We start from the raw sequence: 18,778 nt of genomic DNA, 5'->3' as shown, positions 1-18,778 counted from the left end.
TTTTTCACATCGTAACAAACAAACAAACAAAAAAAACCTTAAAATATCGTGTAATTATTTGTTTCTCGGTTTATGTCACGTACAATCCAAGCGTAGGTGTGTTATGGCGGGAAGCAGAGATATCGGTTTTCAGAGCAGAATAACAGATTTGATAACCACGTTTCTAAAGAATAACAGTCGATAAGTAGACAACTTGTCACTGGCGAGGAGGAAGAAGCATTTGGTTTTTATCTTTGGAGCTTTCATCATTGGTATCATGAGACAGGCACGGATGCTATAGTTAACTTGTTTAATTGAACAGAGTATAATATAACGGAATTCTAGTAAAGAAAATAAAGACAGAAACACCCAAGAACGGAAGGACGTTTGTCTGTACCAAAGACTGTCAGTCAAATAAGCTTCGATCAATCAATTGCTTTCTTGATCGCCCACTCGGACTCCCCAGTTCTATATAAAACACACTGTGCACCGTTGATTGGGTGAGCAGACGTAAGTCGTTTTGGCTCTACCCAAAAAATGGGAACTGTTGTTGAGGCTAAAGATGGAAGAGAAAGCCGACGCTCGTCGAGACTATCCCAAAAAGTAATGATTTTTGTGGTGGTGCTTGGGATTTGCGTTGGATTTTCCGTCTGTTTAGAGTTGTTGAGGGAAAGAGTAAGAGAACTAGAGGCTGATGTCACTCGATTGAGTGAAGTCGACAAGGACGGTCATGATCAAGGTAAAAACTTCGTTCGGTCTCAAAAAAATTGAAATCTCTTACGCAGTGATATTAGGCATTCTCAAACTCTTGCATGTTTTACAAGACGTCTTCGAGGTTTTTTCTAAATCAACAGATAAACTGACTATTAAGATTCTTGGTTTGGCTATGGGAATTTTCATAATGAATGCGTATTGCTTGTAATTACGTAATCTGTTTTTTTTTTGTTTTTTTGTTTTTTTTCGGTAAGGGCCTCCCTGTATAAGCCCCGCGGTTTCTGGAAGCTCTCTTGCCATCTATTAAAATACTGTTACTTAACAAGTCCTGTGAACTTACTAATTTGGTGATGTAAACCACTTTCTCTTTATAAAATAGATTTTAATTGTAATCCCTTATGGAAAAGCCGCAAACGGGGCAATTAATTTTGACAATATTATGGATCTTGAACAGTTGAACAAAGCATATAGCTTCAAAAGCATTTTTCTCTTGGCCTCTTCCTAAATATTCTGTCGGGGAAAGCTCGATTTAGTGATCGCGTGGTTAAAACTAACGATTACGTATACAGCCCCCTTCACTTAGTGACCACTCGATGGTGCTCGGTCTAGGAAATAGAATGAATGCCCTCACGCCTCCTTTTTTTTGCCTGCCATTCACCAGTAAAAAAGTTCGTTTTTGACCGGATGTTTGCGTGAATCGTTCAGGTATTTGTTTTTTTTATTCTCGGAAGAGGAAAAAGTTCACTGTTTTGACGTTTCCGGTAGAAATCTAAGAAGAAGCGACCCGCTGTGCAGAGCAGAATTCTCATATGTGGCGATTATTTTATTATTGTGTCTTAAAAGTACCCAGAAATTTATCAGAAGTACCTATCAGGACAAGCTGTTCATCGATGCCATTCAGCGAAGTATCTGGTGGGGGGTGGGGGGTATAGAAGGGGGGGTTGGGTCCTACGCACGTTTCACGGACGTCAAAAAGTAGAACTGACGCATCACGAAAAATCGGATAAACGAATATAAGGCTTAAAGCGAAAAACAAAAATTCACAGTTCACGGGGTTTTAATTCCATATTTTCACTAGTCAGAAGAATTCACAAACAGTTATCCCGTTAAAAACATGAACCTCCACTCCCCCCCCCCCCACTTCTTCAAATGTTATCAAGGGTAAAAATTCAGAGCCTGAGGGTAAAATTGGACAGTTACTCCTGTCTAATCCGTTTCATTTCCTACACACATCTTAACAGCTGGTGCCTCCGGTCAAAGAAATCGTCGAGATTCACCCATCCCTAACTTTGTTTCCTTGGACGATGTTCGTAGAGAAATTAAAGTGCGACTCAAATCGCTAACAGCATCGCAGCTGTGCTCACCTCAAGAGAAAATATGTGTACCAGGCCCCAGTGGTCCAAAAGGTGACATGGGATTCAGGGGACGACGTGGGAAAAAAGGTAAGTTTGGTAACGTTGTAATTAATTCATACTTCCATGTTTAAGACATGACAGACTTTTAAACGTTTGCCTCCTTCTGCATGAGGACAGTTTAACTTCGAGTTCTTTTCATTATTTCATACATGAATTCTTTCATTGTAAATTGAGTTCATGCAGACTAAAAGGATTTTGAATCTTACACAGGAAACGCTGGGAACAAGGGGGACAAGGGTGAGATAGGTTATCCAGGAATGAAAGGTACTCAGGGTTTACCAGGACCATATGGGTTGAATGGCCAGCAAGGTCGCCCAGGTGAACCAGGCCTGAGAGGAGAGAAAGGAACCAAGGGCGAACGTGGTACATGCAGAGGTATGGCCTCGTGTAATGGTTACCCTCCAATGCCTGGACCAAAAGGCGAACCTGGTCCTGAGGGACCCCGTGGATATAAAGGTGAAAGAGGACTCGATGGATTTGACGGTCCGAAAGGTAATGCTGGGCTGCCAGGACCCAAAGGTGACAGGGGTGAGAATGGTGCATGTAAAAGAGGGGCTGCATGCAAAGGGTTCAAAGGTGAACCTGGAAATCCAGGACCTAAAGGCCAACCTGGAATTGTAGGACCACAGGGCTTCAAAGGTAATGATGGATACCCTGGGCTGCCAGGAGAAAAAGGTGAAACTGGACGGAAAGGAGACAACGGAGTGTGCACCAGAGGTGCCAGGTGCAGAGGGATCAAAGGTAACCCTGGAATGCCAGGACCAAAAGGAGAACCTGGAATCACAGGACCCCGCGGCTACAAAGGAGAACATGGCTACCCAGGAATTAAGGGCCTTAAAGGTAATTTTGGGTTCACAGGACTGGCAGGTGATCCTGGTCTCCCTGGATCCCCTGGCTTTAAAGGTAATGCAGGGTTCCCAGGAGTTGATGGCCAAAAAGGTGAAACAGGGCAACCAGGAAGAAAAGGTGAACGTGGACAAAAAGGAGACAATGGATCATGCACAGGAGGTACCTCTTGTGTTGGTATTAAAGGTGAGCCTGGAATGCCTGGGCGAGACGGAGTACCTGGTGATCCTGGATTAGAGGGACTCCGAGGGCTACCTGGAATGAGAGGCGCACCTGGAAAAGATGGACCTGCAGGACCGAAAGGTGAACCTGGTCAGAAAGGAGAAAGAGGACAACTGGAAGCAGTTTAGGGTGGATTGACGAAAAGGTGACCCTGGTGAGAAAGGAAGCAAAGGGAAGCTATACCTCATAACACCACAAACATTTTTTTTATTTCTAATATTCTTTAAGGTAACTACAGATGATTCCAATCTCTTAAGGTCAAAATGATTTTATGAAACAAATTGTGATCAGTTTTAACCCTAAATTGAATACAAGAAAACAGTGATAATTTTTTTTATTGTAAGGTATTCTATGGAGTCTTTTTCAGAATAAAAAAAAAAAGTACATGAAAAAATAAAATTGTATGGTGATGGTTCATCTTAATTATTATTAATAACAGAATTGCATGTGGTAAGGGATAGAGTCACTTTGCTTCCAATTCAGAAATATTTCAGAATCTTTTTTTAATTATTCAAGGAGAGTTTTCTAACATTTTGACTCACTTTTTGCCTTCAACAAGAAGGAAATGTCCAGATTTTACTTTTCAAATTTATTTTTTTTCTCGCTTTTTACACTGTTCCCAGACTTTCCTCTTTTGTACTTTTCTCTGTCTCTAGTGTCCAGGTTTCTCATGATGCTTGTGACCCATTTAATGATCATTGTCGTAAATAAAAGAGATTGTCTGTTTCCATTAATATGATTGCTGCTGATGAACAAGCCAAATGTGACAGGATACCCAGTTAACTCTTAAAACTGACGAGTTCACAGATAAGATGATATGAACAGGCACATTGATTTTATTAAATGACCACACAAGATCTTGAAACAAAATTATAAGAACACCTTATGCATGACATTTCAATCAAAGTAATCAACATGAGAACCAGAAATGAAAGCATTTTCTTTCAAAAATTCTCACAAGTTTTTCTGCAGACTGATCTGGCCCACCTACCCCTCCCCTAACTCAACAACAGTTAATTGACAACAAGGTTAATGTTGGGTTAGGGGAGGGGTAGGTGGGCAGTTGCCCAGATACTGATATTGATCCGAAATAATTAATGAATCATAGTGTAAAGTTAAGAACAACAACCACACCAAACCTTATTAATCCTTTCACTCCCAGATCAAATTTGTAATTCTCCTTACTGTCAACCATACAATTCTTATAATGTTATTTCAGGGAATTTAATATTGGATCAACTAATTAACCCAAAATTGATATTTTTCTTTATTCTCTTCACTTATCTGGTTGATATTGTATTAATACTGTAAGAAGAAATTCTGTCTTGGTCACTCATGGGAGTTCAAGAGTTAAAAATAAATACCTCCATACATCATATCTCAAGCTGCTTTTCCAGTGCAATACAAAGAAAAATATGGAAAAGATTGTAGAGCCATGAGGGACGACACATTAACTACAGTACAGCAGGAATCCTTGAAGTGATGAAGAAACTTTCCACTGGAAAATTAAATATGTTAATTTAGTTAGTTAGTTAGTTACTTACTATATAATTTTAAAAGGCTATTCTAATCTTTGGAATCTCAAGCTCCAATGAAGAGTAAATTTTTAATAAATATTTTTTAAAGAGCTGAAATAAAAATTACAATTTTTCCAACACATACTCCTCCTTTAACCCTTTGATTCCCAAGATCTCATTAGTAATTCTCCTTACTGTCTGCCATACAGTTCTTGTTATGTTAGTTTGGAGGATTTGGGATTGGATTAACTTATAATCCCTTAATTTATATTTTTCTTTATTCTCATCACATGTCTGCATGATATTGTATTGATATTGTGAGGAGAAATTCTGCCTTGTCACTCATGGGAGTTAAAGGTTTAACCATTCTTCTTCCCCTTTGGATTTCATGGTCACTCCAAGATTACATATCATGTTTAAAGAAATACTGTATTAGCTAAAATTGAGCTGAAATATTCCAACATAAAAGGTAGCTCCACCTTAGAAGGGCAATAATGTCGAGCAGGAACAAACTAGCAAAACAGATTTATTATCATCATTATTATTATTATTATTATTATTATAACAGATAATTATTATTATTATAACAGAGGTGTCATCTTACGTAAGGAATAAGGGAGAGAGGTTGAAGTAATCTGCCAGGGCATCAACCTTCTGGGAGACGTCCTTGAAACATTTTGACACATCTCCAAGTGACCCTGCATTATTCAGGAGAAAGGCATGTGTAACTTTGGATGATTCAACCTGGAAGAGATTCATGGTAAAATTAGAGTGAGTGTATCCCTGTTTTCATAGCATTATATTTTCACATTTACATTTTCATTTATTTCTTGAGAAACATCAATGCACATGGAGATACACCACACAATGACATGATCCTAGCAGGTGAGGTGTAATTAACCCTTTGTTATCACCAGATAACAAACCACCCATTTTGATATGGGGGTGGACGGCAGGAGGGGTTCACAGCACTTCAGGGTAGCCTTTCATACACAAGGATTGCGATATCATCTTCGATTCCTGCCAAAACATGTTTAAAAAAGGGAATTAGACTTAGATTTTTATCAAAGAAATTTATTACAGGTCGAATTGTAATTGGGCATTCTTGTTTTTGCGAAGATGAGAAAACTGAAGAACGAGTAGGAAAATCCTCGAGCGAAGAACAAATTGGACTGGAAGAATTGTCAAATAAATGGACCCAGGTGTGATATCCAGGTCTGAGAATTGATATCAAACCAGGACCAAAAAGACCAAAGAGGTGGATGGCGAGTGCCCTATAAACAGCGCCTTCCCGGCTCCCTAAAAAGACTAAGTTATGATTTCTTTGATGGATCTTTCCTATATAGCTTTACCTTTAGCACTAACACAGACGTCCGCGATATTTTTCTTTGTTTCTTCAAGTCCATCCCCGGAACGCGAGACAAGGATAAAATCTCCGTCGGTTCCAGAATCAGAGAATTGCCGTGCTAATGCCGCAGATCTTCCAAACCCACGGCTAGCTTCAGTAATAAAACAGCAAGGCCTAGAACCACTAAATAACATAATTTTACAAAGAATACTGATACATAGACTAACTCAGAGTGTGGCAAAGGGTTTTTGTGTGGCACGTTAATTCCAAATTATTCCACGAGATTCTGCTACAGTACTCTTCCTTATCCAATTCTCACAGAAATGGATAATTTTACCGCAGCCTCTTTATATTTGTTCCGAAATTTATTCCGTGTGCCCCTGCCACTCAGTAATGATGCTATCCCTTCTCGTTTTTCATGCATCTGCACTTATCACTACTTCAAGTGATTTGTTTAAAACTTTTGGCCCCTTTTAGCAGCGTAAGGTTCATGTCGATGAGTGTTTTCATATTACAGGGGTTATCTATGACTTTCAGCCCACTCTCACAAGGTCGAGGTTAGAAATTAAAACAAATCAAGTGACAATCTAAACACATAGCTTTTTGTTTATTGTAGAACGAGAGAGAGATAAAGAAAAAATCTGTAGACCTTGTAGCAGCGAGAAGAAGCTTTTGTGGTGCAAGATCTTTGGTGTCTTCCGCTTCAGCGATGTTGCTCCAACAGCAAGAAGCCAGTTTGTGATACGTGACTCTTGGTGCCTTTCGCTTCAGCGAGGTTGCTTCAACTAATCCCTCTTAACGTTTCAATTATATCACGAAATTGATCTACGTAGTAGGAGACGGATTAGGAACTCTTCCAAAGAATGATGACTATCTCAAGGGAAATATGTTTTAGCACATTTGTTCGTATGTCAGACATTCTTATTACGCAGTTGTATCAATGATATGTGGAATCTCAATGTTTGGCTTATTTTGTATGCTTTCCTCTTTTAACATTACTGTAACAATCTGGACGCGTAATGTCATATGAATGTTAAATTATACTATAACTAGGGGAGATTTTTTTAAAGCTCTAATGAGCTCGCTGAAGTTCTTCTGGCCTGGTTATGTTAGAATTGTAAACAACGTGATGACATATACCATGATAGGTAAATAAACAACACCAACAACAACAATAACAACAAAATATAAATATATATATACAATTAACTTTTTACTCGTTATCAATTATGTTGAAACATGATAATCCAATAATAGAATTAGGGTTTGTTATATCTTCCCAATTTGGCTGAATAAGAAGCAACGGACATCGTGACTAAACAGCAAGGTGTCCCAGGTTATGTTGCTTAATTAGATGGCCCGAGACGGAACTGATCGATCGAAAACTGGACTACGCAATGAAAACACTAGATCATATCAAGGCTGGACCTTAGCCCATACCCTCAAAATATGGCCTCAAGACTTCCTGATAAGGTGACATCAAACTGCTTCAGAAAAATGTTTCATAATTCGCCAAATGACATGATAGTGTATCTACATTTTCAAAACTTTCTGAGTGAGGAATCACTTGGATCTCCCTTGGTTTATACAAGAATGAGCCTCCAACCATTTATGATACATCACTGGTGCAAACATTTCCACTTCAAAATTCCCTTCAACTGGCATTGAACGGTCCATTAGCTTTTCAGAAGGCAAAAAACCAAAATAACGCCATTATCAGTCCGAGCTAATCTCTATCCTTAGCCGTCATTGTTTCCTATAGGAGTGCTATTTCCTCTTTCGTACTTTTCTGTATTTCGCGGTCTATTTGGAGTAGAGGTTTGTTTTTCACATCGTAACAAACAAACACTTAAAATATCGTGGAATTATTTGTTTCGCGGTTTATGATCACGTCACTACCCAAGCTAAGGTGTGTAATGGCGGGAAGCAGAGATGTCGGTTTTTAACAGATTTGATAACCATGATATCGTTTCTAAAGAATAACAGTCGATGAGAAGACAACTTTTCACTGGCGAGGAGGAAGAAGCATTTGGTTTTTATCTTTGGAGCTTTCACCATTAGTACCATGAGACAGGCACGGATGCGATAGTTAACTTGTCTAATTGAACAGAACGTGATGTAACGGAATTCTAGTAAAGAAAATAATGATGAAATACACTCAAAAACGGAAGGATGTTTGTCGGTGCCAAAGACTGTTAGTCAAATATGCTTCAATCAATCAGTTGCTCTCTTGATCGCCCACTCGGACTCCCCAGTTCTATATAAAACACACTGTGCACTGTTGATTGGGTGAGCAGACGTTAGTCGTTTTGGCTCTCCCAAAAAAAAAATGGGAACTGTTGTTGAGGCTAAAGATGGAGGAGAAGGCCGACGCTCGTCGAGACTATCGCAAAAAGTAATGATTTTCGTGGTGGTGCTTGGGATCTGCGTTGGATTTTCCGTCTGTTTGGAGTTACTGAGGGAAAGAGTAAGTGAACTGGAGGCTGTTGTCACTCGATTGAGTGAAGTCGACAAGGACGGTCATGATCAAGGTAAAACTTCGTTCGGTCTCGAAAAATTTTTAATTTCTTACCCAGTGGTATTAGGCATTCTCAAACTCTTGCTTGTTTTAAAAGACGTCTTCGAGGTTTTTACTAAATTAATAGATAAACTGAGTATTAAGATACTTGGTTTGGCTATGGGAATTTTCACAATGAATGCGAATTCCTTATAAATACGTAATCGTTTTTTGTTTTTTGTTTTTTTCGCTAAGAGGGCCTCCCTTGTAGAAGCGCCGTGGTTTCTGGAAGCCCCCTTGTCATCTATTAAAATACTGTTATTTAACAAGTCTGTGAACTTACTAATTTGGTGATGTAAACCACTTTCTCTTTATAAATGGCGAATACATTTTGATTCTAATCCCTTATATGGCCTGAAAAGGAAAAGCCGCAAACGGGGCAATTAGTTTAAGTATTCACACTATTATGGATCTTGAACAGTTGAACAAAGCGTATAGCTTCAAAAGCATATTTCTCTTGGCCTTATTCCAAATATTCTGTCGATCGGGGAAAGCTCGATTTAGTGATCGCCTTGTTAAAATCAACGATTACCTATACAGCCACCTTCATGTAGTCACTACTCGATGGTACTGAGTCTAGGAAAAAGAAGAATACTCTCACGCCTCTTTTTTTTTTTTTTTTGCCTGCTATTCACCAGGAAAAAAGTTCGTTTTTGAGCAGATGTTTGCGTGAATCGTTCAGGTATTTATTTTTTCTATTCTCGGAAGAGGAAAAAGGTTACTGTTTTGACGTTTCCGGTAGAAATCTCAGAAGAAGCGACCCGCCGTGCAGAGCAGAATTCTTATCTGTGGCGATTATTTTCAAATGTCTTTAAAAAATACCCAGTAATTTATCGGAAGTACTTATCAGGACAAGCTGTTAACCGATGCCATTCAGCGAAGTATCTGGTGGGGATTAAAGAGGGGGGAGGGGGGGGGGGTGTTGGGTCCTGCGCACGTTCCACGGACATCAAAAAGTAGAATTAACGCATCACGAAAAATCGGATAAACGAATATAAGGCTTAAAGCGAAAAACAAAAAATTCACAGTTCACGGGGGTTTTAATTCCGTATTTTCACTAGTAGAAGAATTTACAAACAGTTATCCCGTTACCAAGGGTAAAAAGTCAGAGCTTGAGGGTAAAATTGGATAGTTACTCCTGTCTAATCTGTTTCATTTCTTACACACATCTTAACAGCTGGTGCCTCCAGTCAAAGAAATCGTCGAGATTCACCCATTCCTCACTTTGTTTCCTTGGACGATGTTCGTAGAGAAATCAAAGTGCAACTCAAATCGCTAACAGCATCGCAGCTGTGCTCACCTCAAGAGAAAATATGTTTACCAGGCCCCAGCGGTCCAAAAGGTGACATGGGATCCAAGGGACGACGTGGAAAAAAAGGTAAGTTTGGTAACGTTGTAATTAATTCATACTTCCATGTTTAAGACATGACAGACTTTTAAAACTTTGTCTCCTTCTGCAAGTGGACAGTTTAACTTCGAGTTCTTTTCATTATTTTATTCATGAATTCTTTCATTGTAAATTAAGTACATGCAGACTGAGAGGATTTTTAACCCTGCACAGGAAACGCTGGAGACAAGGGGGACAAGGGGGCCGAGGGTGAGTTGGGTTTACCAGGGTTCAATGGCTTTGATGGCCGGCGAGGTGAGCCAGGGCTGCAAGGACGCCCAGGTGAACCAGGGCTGAGAGGAGAGAAAGGAATGAAGGGCGAACATGGCACATGCAGAGGTATGGCCTTGTGCAAAGGTTACCCTCCAATGCCAGGACGAAAAGGCGAACCTGGTCCTGAAGGACCCCGTGGATACAAAGGCGAACGAGGACTCGATGGGTTTGACGGTCCGAAAGGTAATGCTGGGCTGTCAGGACCCAAAGGTGACAAGGGTGACAATGGTACATGTACAAGAGGGGCTGCATGCAAAGGGTTCAAAGGTGAACCTGGAAATCCAGGACCTAAAGGCCAACCGGGAATTGTAGGACCACAAGGCATCAAAGGTAATGATGGATACCCTGGGCTGCCGGGAGAAAAAGGTGAAACTGGACGGAAAGGAGACAACGGAGTGTGCACCGGAGGTGCCAGGTGTATAGGGATCAAAGGTGACCCTGGAATGCCAGGACCAAAAGGAGAACCTGGAATCACTGGACCCCGCGGCTACAAAGGAGAACAAGGCTACTCAGGAATTAAGGGCCTTAAAGGTAATTTTGGGTTCACAGGACTGGCAGGTGATCCTGGTCTCCCTGGACCCCCTGGCTCTAAAGGTAATGCAGGGATCCCAGGATTTGATGGCCAAAAAGGTGAAACAGGGCAACCAGGAAGAAAAGGTGAACGTGGACAAAAAGGAGACAATGGATCATGCACAGGAGGTACCTCTTGTGTTGGTATTAAAGGTGAGCCTGGAATGCCTGGACGAGACGGAGTACCTGGTGATCCTGGATTAGAGGGACTCCGAGGGCTACCTGGAATGAGAGGCGCACCTGGAGAAGATGGACCTGCAGGACCAAAAGGTGAACCTGGTCAGAAAGGAGAAAGAGGACAACTGGAAGCCGTTTAGGGTGGATCGATGAAAAGGTGACCCTGGTGTGAAAGGAAGCAAAGGGAAGCTATACCTCATAACACCACAAACATTTTTTTAATTTCTAATATTCTTTAAGGTAACTACAGATGATTCCAATCTCTTAAGGTCAAAATGATTTTATGAAACAAATTGTGATCAGTTTTAACCCTAAATTGAATATAAGAAAACAGTGATAATTTTTTTTATTGTAAGGTATTCTATGGAGTCTTTTTCAGAATAAAAAAAAAGTACACGAAAAAATAAAATTGTATGGTGACGGTTCATCTTAATTATTATTAATAACTGAATTACATGTGGGAAGGGATAAAGTCACTTTGCTTCCAATTCAGAAAAATTTTGGAATCTCTTTTTAATTATTCAAGGAGATTTTTACAACATTATGACTCACTTTTTGCCTACAAGAAGAAGGAAATGTGCAGATTTTACTTTTCAAACTTATGTTTTTTCTTGCTTTTTACACTGTTCCCAGACTTTTCCCCTTTGTACTTTTCTCCGTCTCTAGTGTCCAGGTTTCTCATGATGCTTGTGACCCGTTTAATGATCATTGTCGTAAATAAAAGAGATGTCTGTTTCCATTAATATGATTGCTGCTGATGAACAAGCCTAATGCCACAGGATACCCAGTTAACTCTTAAAACTGACCAGTTCACAGATAAGATGATATGAACGGGCACATTGATTTGATAAAATGACCACACCTTTTTTACCACTTTAAGATCTTGAAATAAAATTATAAGAACACCTTATGCATGACATTTCAATCAAAGTAATCAACATGAGAACCAGAAATGAAAGCATTTTCTTTCAGAATTCTCACAAGTTTTTCTGCAGACTGATCTGAAGTTAGTGCTGTACTCTAGAGAAAAAAATATGGAAATGAATCACAAAATATCATGGCTAGAAAAGAGACCACAAGACTAACTCCAAAAGCATTGTTTGCTCTGATAGATTACAATAAGCAAATCACGATATTTAATACATTGTGGCTTTTTCTCAAATAAGCACAGACACTTTAATAAGTGCCCCCCTCCTCCCTCACTTTCTAAAATAGTATGGATACAAAGAAAACCTGTTCCTATTGGGAATTTGTTTATGACTTTTCAAGCTTCAACTACAATGGAGTCAATACAGGAGAATAGTTTCTTTCCATTCAGTCAAATCAATTTATCCCTACCTCCAAATGCTTGCAGAGTTCCTTTGTAGGCATTATCTGTTCTTGTACTTTTGTCCTCTTGAAAAGCACTTATGTCGGCACATTAAAACAATAATTCTTTCAAATCAGTACTTACTTGCTCTTTACTGGTGTTAAACATATCAACAACTTCCTGATTCCCACATGTGGTGCGTATCTCCTCGTACATATCTGTAAGCAGTGGTCCAGGGGCATAACTTAGTACATTAACATTGGGCTGAAAGAAAACATGGTGCATGAACATCAAAGGTCTTAACAGCAAGACCGTTGTGTGAAATGGCAAGAGAATATTCTCTAAGGCCAGATTAAAAACATGTCAATCACATATTAAGGTCACAAGAATAAGGAACATGATTGCCAACTAAAGAGGCTCTTGGTTGTTTAAGAAATTCTCCATGTCAGCACCTTAAGAAATTTCTAGAGAATAGTATGGAGAATATGCATACTGATGACATGGTGTAAAGGCTTTAAGGCTCACAGTGTTTTTGAGGTCTCCTTCCAAACATGCATAAAAAGGCATCATAAGGACGTAAAAATAGATCATTCCCTTTTTTCTCATGACCTTTATGTGTGACTCGGGAGTAATATTGAAGGAGAAATTAGATGCTCATCACTCCTAGGGGTCAAAGGGTTGAAAGAATGGATCAATATTAGTATCTGGGCAACTGCCCACCTACCCCTCCCCTACCTCAACAACAGTTAATTGACCACAAGTTAAGGTTGATGTTGGGTTAGGGGAGGGGTAGGTGGGCAGTTGCCCAGATACTGATATGATCTGAAAGAATTAATGAATCATAGTGTAAAGTTAAGAACAACAACCACACCAAACCTTATAAATCCTTTAACTACCAGATCAAATTTGTAATTCTCCTTACTATCAACCATACAATTCTTATGAGGTTAGTTCAGGGAATTTAATATTGGATCAACTAATTAACCCAAAATTGATATTTTTCTTTATTCTCTTCACTTATCTGGTTGATATTGTATTAATATTGTAAGGAGAAATTCTGTCTTGGTCACTCATGGGAGTTAAAGAGTTAAAGATAAATACCTCCTCTTTAGCCAGAACTTGACACATCATATCTCGAGCTGCTTTGCCAGTGCAATACAAAGAAAAATATGGAAAAGATTGTAGAGCCATGAGGGACGACACATTAACTACAGTACAGCAGGCATCCTTGAAGTGATGAAGAAACTTTCCACTGGAAAATTAAACATGTTAATTTAGTCAGTTAGTTACTTACTTACTATATAATTTTAAAAGGCTATTCTACTCTTTGAAATCTCAAGCTCCTATGAAGAGTAAATTTTTAATAAATATTTTTTAAAGAGCTGGGATAAAAATTACAATTTTTCCAACACATACTCCTCCTTTAACCATCCTTCTTCCCCTTGGGATTTTATGGTCACTCCAAGATTACATATCATGTTTAAAGTAATACTGAATTAGCTAAAATTTAGTTGAAATATTCTGACATAAACGGTAGCTCCACCTTAGAAGGAGAATAATGTCAAGCAGGAACAAACTAGCACAACAGATTTATTATTAGTATTATTATCATCATCATCATTATTATTATTATTACAGAGTATTATTATTATCATTATAACAGAGGTGTCATCTTACGTAAGAAATAAGGGAGAGTTTAGATTCAGGTTGAAGTAATCTGCCAGGGCATCAACCTTCTGGGAGACGTCCTTGAAACATTTTGACACATCTCCAAGTGACCCTGCATTATTCAGGAGAAAGGCATGTGTAACTTTGGATGATTCAACCTGGAAGAGATTCGTGGTAAAATTAGAGTGAGTGTATCCCTGTTTTCATAGCATTATATTTTCACATTTACATTTTCATTTATTTCTTGAGAAACATCAATGCACATGGAGATACACCACACAATGACATGATCCTAGCAGGCGAGGTGTAATTAACCCTTTAACTCCCAGATCAAATTTGTAATTCTCCTTTCTGTCAACCATGCAACTCTAATAATGTTAGTTCAGAGACTTTAGTATTGGATCAACTAATTATCCCCAAATTGATATTTTTCTTTATTCTCATCTCTTATCTTATATTCTCATTACCTGTTTGTTATATGACACATTTGTTTAAAGGGAGAAGTCACATGTCAATCAGTACTGAGGGTTAAACTCTATGTCAAACAAGCTGACTAAATCAGCATACATAAAAAGGTGTATTATGCCGTTTATACCTTACACAGTGCAGCTTTTATGGAATCCTCTAAGGTGCTCATCTCTCCAAGATCGGCAACCATAACATGAACTATTAAAGAAAATGTAGTCCAAGTATAGATAAACAACAGGCAACCACAAAAAAATCCATCACATGGTTTTATTATTGTTTCTAACAACATGATAAAAGGAAAACAAAACATAGCTTATTTAGTAACCCTTTAACTCCTAGAAGTGATTAACATGGAACTTCTCCCTATAATATCCCTACATAATCCTGCAAACAGGTATTGAGAAAACTCCAACTTATCAGGTAAAGGTTGTTGTTATGATCTAACAATTGATTCTCAGAACTGATTTACAAGGAACAGTCTAGCAGCTAGAGGGAAGAATCAACAATCACATCTTGGGAGTTAAAGGAGTTAATCACCAGTTAATTAATCACCCATTGTGATACGGGGGTGGACGGCAGGAGGGGTTCACAGCTCTTCAGAGTAGCCTTTCACATACTAGGATTGCCCATTTACTAGGATTCCCCAAAACATGTTTTAAAAGGGGAATTAGACTTGGATTTTTATCAAAGAAATTTATTGCAGGTCGAATTGTAATTGGGCATTCTTGCGTTTGCGAAGATGAGGAAACTGAAGAACGAGTAGGAAAATCCTCGAGCGAAGAATAAATTTGACTGAAAGAATTGTCAAATAAATGGAACCAGGTGTGATATCCAGGTCTGAGAATTTATATCAAACCAGGACCAAAGAGACCAAAGAGGTGGACAGCGAGTGCCCTACAAACAGCGCCTTCCCGGCTCCCTAAAAAGACTAAGTTAAGATGTCTTCGATGGATCTTTCCTATATAGCTTTACCTTTCGCACTAACACAGACATCCACGATTCTTTTCTTTGTTTCTTCAAGCCCATCTCCGGAACGCGAGACAAGGATAAAATTTCCTTCGGTTCCAGAATCAGAGAATTGCTGTGCTAATGCGATTGCCGCAGATCTTCCAAACCCACGGCTAGCTCCAGTAATAAAACAGCAAGGCCTAGAACCACTACAAAACATAATTTTACAAAGAACACTGATACAAATACTCACTCAGAGTGTGGCAAGGGGTTTTTGTGTGGCACGTGGTGGCACTAAACTTTGCAGGATAACACGTGATTGAACCCAAATTATCCACGTGACGCCGGACAGAAGATCACAACATGATGCGTGATTTTCTATTTTACAAGCGCGTGACGCGTGATTTACAGGGCTTCCTGATTAGATTTCCGTGATAAGTGAACGCTCTTTTAACTAAAAAGTTACCAATCATTCAAAGTAATAGAGTCTTATTGAAGATCAATAAACGTGGCAGCTGCAGCCTGCAGAGTGGGCGTAATCTTAGCGAGCGAGTGCTTAGTAACTTACTAGCGACTAAATACAGGAATGGCTCCGACCTGTGATTGGATGATAAAAATAGTAAAAGTTAATAAGTTATGTCTTAACTCCTTGCTCGTGAGTATTGTTGACCGCGTGTCTCGAAGCGGAACAATGAAATACCAAAGTAAAAACACCGATGCGTCAAACAAGAAATGGCTACTTACATAACAAAGAGAAGGCAGAGTCTATCTTGTTCAGCGAGGTCGTTCAGCGATACTCCGGCGACGAAAAAGTCATCCGCTGGCAAAACTCATTTAGTCAGTTTAGGAGAACGACTAGAGACTGGAGCCATTCGTGTATTTCACCGCAGACAGGAATGGCTCCAACTCATGCTTGTATTAATCTTTTTTTCGTTCCGGCTAAATAATTTATACACTGAGATAAAAACTGAAAGAGCGATTTATTAGGTTCTTCTTATGTTAAAGTCTACAGTGCTTGCAAATGAAGCCCTCTTTTATTACTACAGGGCCATGTAGTTTCTAAGTTTTAAAATAATGCAGAACTGCGTGTCACGTTTGGAAAATCACGCAATGTTGCGTGACGCTGCGACCGCTGTTTTTAATTTACAATATGCTCTGCTAGAGAAATATGGCTTGACCGTAATCGAGGGAGTTTTTTTCGTGGAAAACTGATTTTCTAGGTTATTGTTCACATGAAAGACAAATCCATTCATCGGGCTCTTCGTCTTTTTTTGTACAACATCTAAAGGAAGAAAGTCGCGGATTAATTTTGCTTAGTAATTTCTAACAACTCCACTAGACCTAAAAAAGGAAAAAAACAAACCAAACCAAAAAATCGTCTTACCAGTCAAACCAGTTCCAGTAGCTCTCGCACTGAATCGTGTCGAAGTACCTCGTTGGTCCAGCCAAGCCCTTATGATCATTGGCCCCCGGAATGGCCGCTAACAATGGCTTTTAACTATAGGCGTTTACTGTTGACTTGTAAAACTTCCTGAAGAAGTTTACGACAGTTAAACGAAACGCGTCAGAGAATAAAGAAGTTTTGCAACTTCTTTTCGCACAGCGCTGCTCACTAGTTTAGTTTAAATTTTTTCAAAATTTTTTTAAGAAATTGTTTGAAAAATTATTTACAAAATGATTGAAAAAAAAATTAATAAACGTTTTAGTCGGAGCTATTCCTGTCAGAGGTGAAATACTGGTATGGCTCCAGTCTCTGGTCATCCGCCTGAACTGACTAAATGAGTTTAGTCAGCAGATGACTTTTTCATCGCCGGAATGTCGCTGAACGACCTCGCTGAACAAGAAAGGCTGCCTTCCCTTCGCTACGTAAGTAACCATTTCTTGTTTGACACATCGGTGTTTTCACTCGCATTGATATTTCATTGTTCCGCTTTGAGACACGCGGTTAACAATACAAACGAGCAAGGAATTAAGATATAACTTATTGACTTTTACTATTTTTATCATCTAATCACAGGTCGGAGCCATTCCTGTATTTAGTCGCTTGTTAGTAACTTTATGGCCGCCATCTTTATTTTAATGACTGCGAAAGGCTGGGGAGAGAAATAAATTGGTGCCAACGTCCACTCTAGCTCCAAATCAAACATGGCCGGTTAGATAAACGATGGCGAGCGTATAACGTTAGCTCGCACCAATAGGACGTCTGCACTGCAGGCGTGACACTGTTTTCTGATCTTTTCCAGGCCTGGATCTTTTCCATCCTTTGTTGACCTTTTCTTGACCTTTGATATCTTTGATCTTCGTCATAGGTCGAAACAATCGCAACACAATAGGCGTAAGTTAATATTTTTAACATTTGCTCAATGACTATGACCTTCAGTGTTATTTTTGTGGTAGTGCGCCAGATCGTATACAGAAAGACCAGAAAGTGTCCGAATCCATCGAATGAAAGATTTCAAATAATGTCGACCCAAAGGACCCATCGGCTGAAACGATAAAAGACGTTAGAGTTTTGGTGCCATTTTACGCCGCCTGAGGAGATGTTAATGTGAGCAATGACCCAGTACACAAGAAAAAATTTTGTGTACCAGTTAGTGGTACGCAAATTTTTCCAAGGTCGTCGGAAAGACCTAAACGAATTCAAAAGCCACGTTATATCCTTTACTGAAATAAAGACAGTTGCCGTACAGAAGGGTATTGGGCAAAGCTTTTCCATAACTATTGCCCGTGTATAAAAAAATAGAAAAGGAGGCGTAGACTGATGTCTACTCAATTCGTACGCAAGACTCTTGCAGCCATGAGTGGCCCAAATTTTTTACGTGTCGTGTGATTGTTTTAAAAAAATTCTCCGTGATGCGTGATTTAATAGGAAAATTCAGCGTGATGTGTGATTGGAACCCCTCCTTTGCCACCATGCTCCACTAAAGTTTCTCACAGCTGAATTTTCCGTCAACTCGGCAGCCCCGCTTCCAGCTTACCTCGTCTCAGTACTTCCCAGTACTCTCTTAAGCAAGTAAGATAGGGCTATTGATTGAAGACTATAGACTGGAAAGTAGTATCATACTATCGTTTATAAACTAAACTTCAGCAAAACAGTGTTACCTGGAGAAGCGAGTTCTGTGTGGTGGAGCTACAAAATGATACCACACCCTGGTAGTGGTGGTTGTGGGTGAGGGGTGGAGGGAGAGGTGAGGTTTGGCTTATAACTGGCTTCCAAGGCTTCAAGACGAGGTTTCTTAGATGGAGAGTATCACAAAACTCCTTGAGAGCCGAAAATGCGGTCATTTTCTTTCCTTGGAGAGGTGGACCGACGAGGTTTTCAGATGCAGTTAAATTTTGCTTTCTATTCACTTAAAAAGTGGCCTCCAATCTATTTGATA

The 18,778-nt window shown here is 39.4% G+C and overlaps 4 protein-coding genes across 4 annotated transcripts; 2 read left to right on the top strand and 2 right to left on the bottom strand.

Moving 5' to 3' along the window:
* Positions 1-179: 179 nt before the first annotated feature.
* LOC149053838 (uncharacterized) lies at positions 180-3,575 on the top strand. The gene is made up of 3 exons (XM_089196327.1): positions 180-718; positions 1,935-2,135; positions 2,319-3,575. Exons 1-3 carry the CDS (start codon positions 517-519, stop codon positions 3,302-3,304), a joined length of 1,389 nt encoding a protein of 462 aa, XP_089052453.1. The 5' UTR covers positions 180-516; the 3' UTR covers positions 3,305-3,575.
* A 421-nt stretch (positions 3,576-3,996) lies between these two features.
* On the bottom strand, positions 3,997-6,366 carry LOC149053837 (sepiapterin reductase-like). Its single transcript, XM_089196338.1, has 3 exons — positions 6,046-6,366; positions 5,298-5,437; positions 3,997-4,674 (listed from the first exon to the last, which is right to left on the bottom strand). The coding sequence occupies exons 1-3, from the start codon at positions 6,097-6,099 to the stop codon at positions 4,557-4,559; spliced, it is 312 nt and encodes a 103-aa protein (XP_089052464.1). The 5' UTR covers positions 6,100-6,366; the 3' UTR covers positions 3,997-4,556.
* A 1,887-nt stretch (positions 6,367-8,253) lies between these two features.
* On the top strand, positions 8,254-11,414 carry LOC113672802 (uncharacterized). Its single transcript, XM_027189149.2, has 3 exons — positions 8,254-8,572; positions 9,776-9,976; positions 10,160-11,414. Exons 1-3 carry the CDS (start codon positions 8,371-8,373, stop codon positions 11,143-11,145), a joined length of 1,389 nt encoding a protein of 462 aa, XP_027044950.2. The 5' UTR covers positions 8,254-8,370; the 3' UTR covers positions 11,146-11,414.
* On the bottom strand, positions 11,202-15,720 carry LOC113672801 (sepiapterin reductase). Its single transcript, XM_089196329.1, has 6 exons — positions 15,423-15,720; positions 14,578-14,648; positions 13,992-14,140; positions 13,416-13,566; positions 12,459-12,578; positions 11,202-12,025 (listed from the first exon to the last, which is right to left on the bottom strand). Exons 1-6 carry the CDS (start codon positions 15,616-15,618, stop codon positions 11,927-11,929), a joined length of 786 nt encoding a protein of 261 aa, XP_089052455.1. The 5' UTR covers positions 15,619-15,720; the 3' UTR covers positions 11,202-11,926.
* Positions 15,721-18,778: the final 3,058 nt, after the last annotated feature.

This window comes from Pocillopora damicornis, chromosome 1 (genome assembly GCF_964200805.1).
Source record: "Pocillopora damicornis chromosome 1, jaPocDami1.2, whole genome shotgun sequence".
NCBI classification, from domain to species: Eukaryota; Metazoa; Cnidaria; class Anthozoa; order Scleractinia; family Pocilloporidae; genus Pocillopora; species Pocillopora damicornis.
Note: the sequence above shows the minus strand (reverse complement) of the source record. Positions and strands in the feature narration are given on the sequence as shown.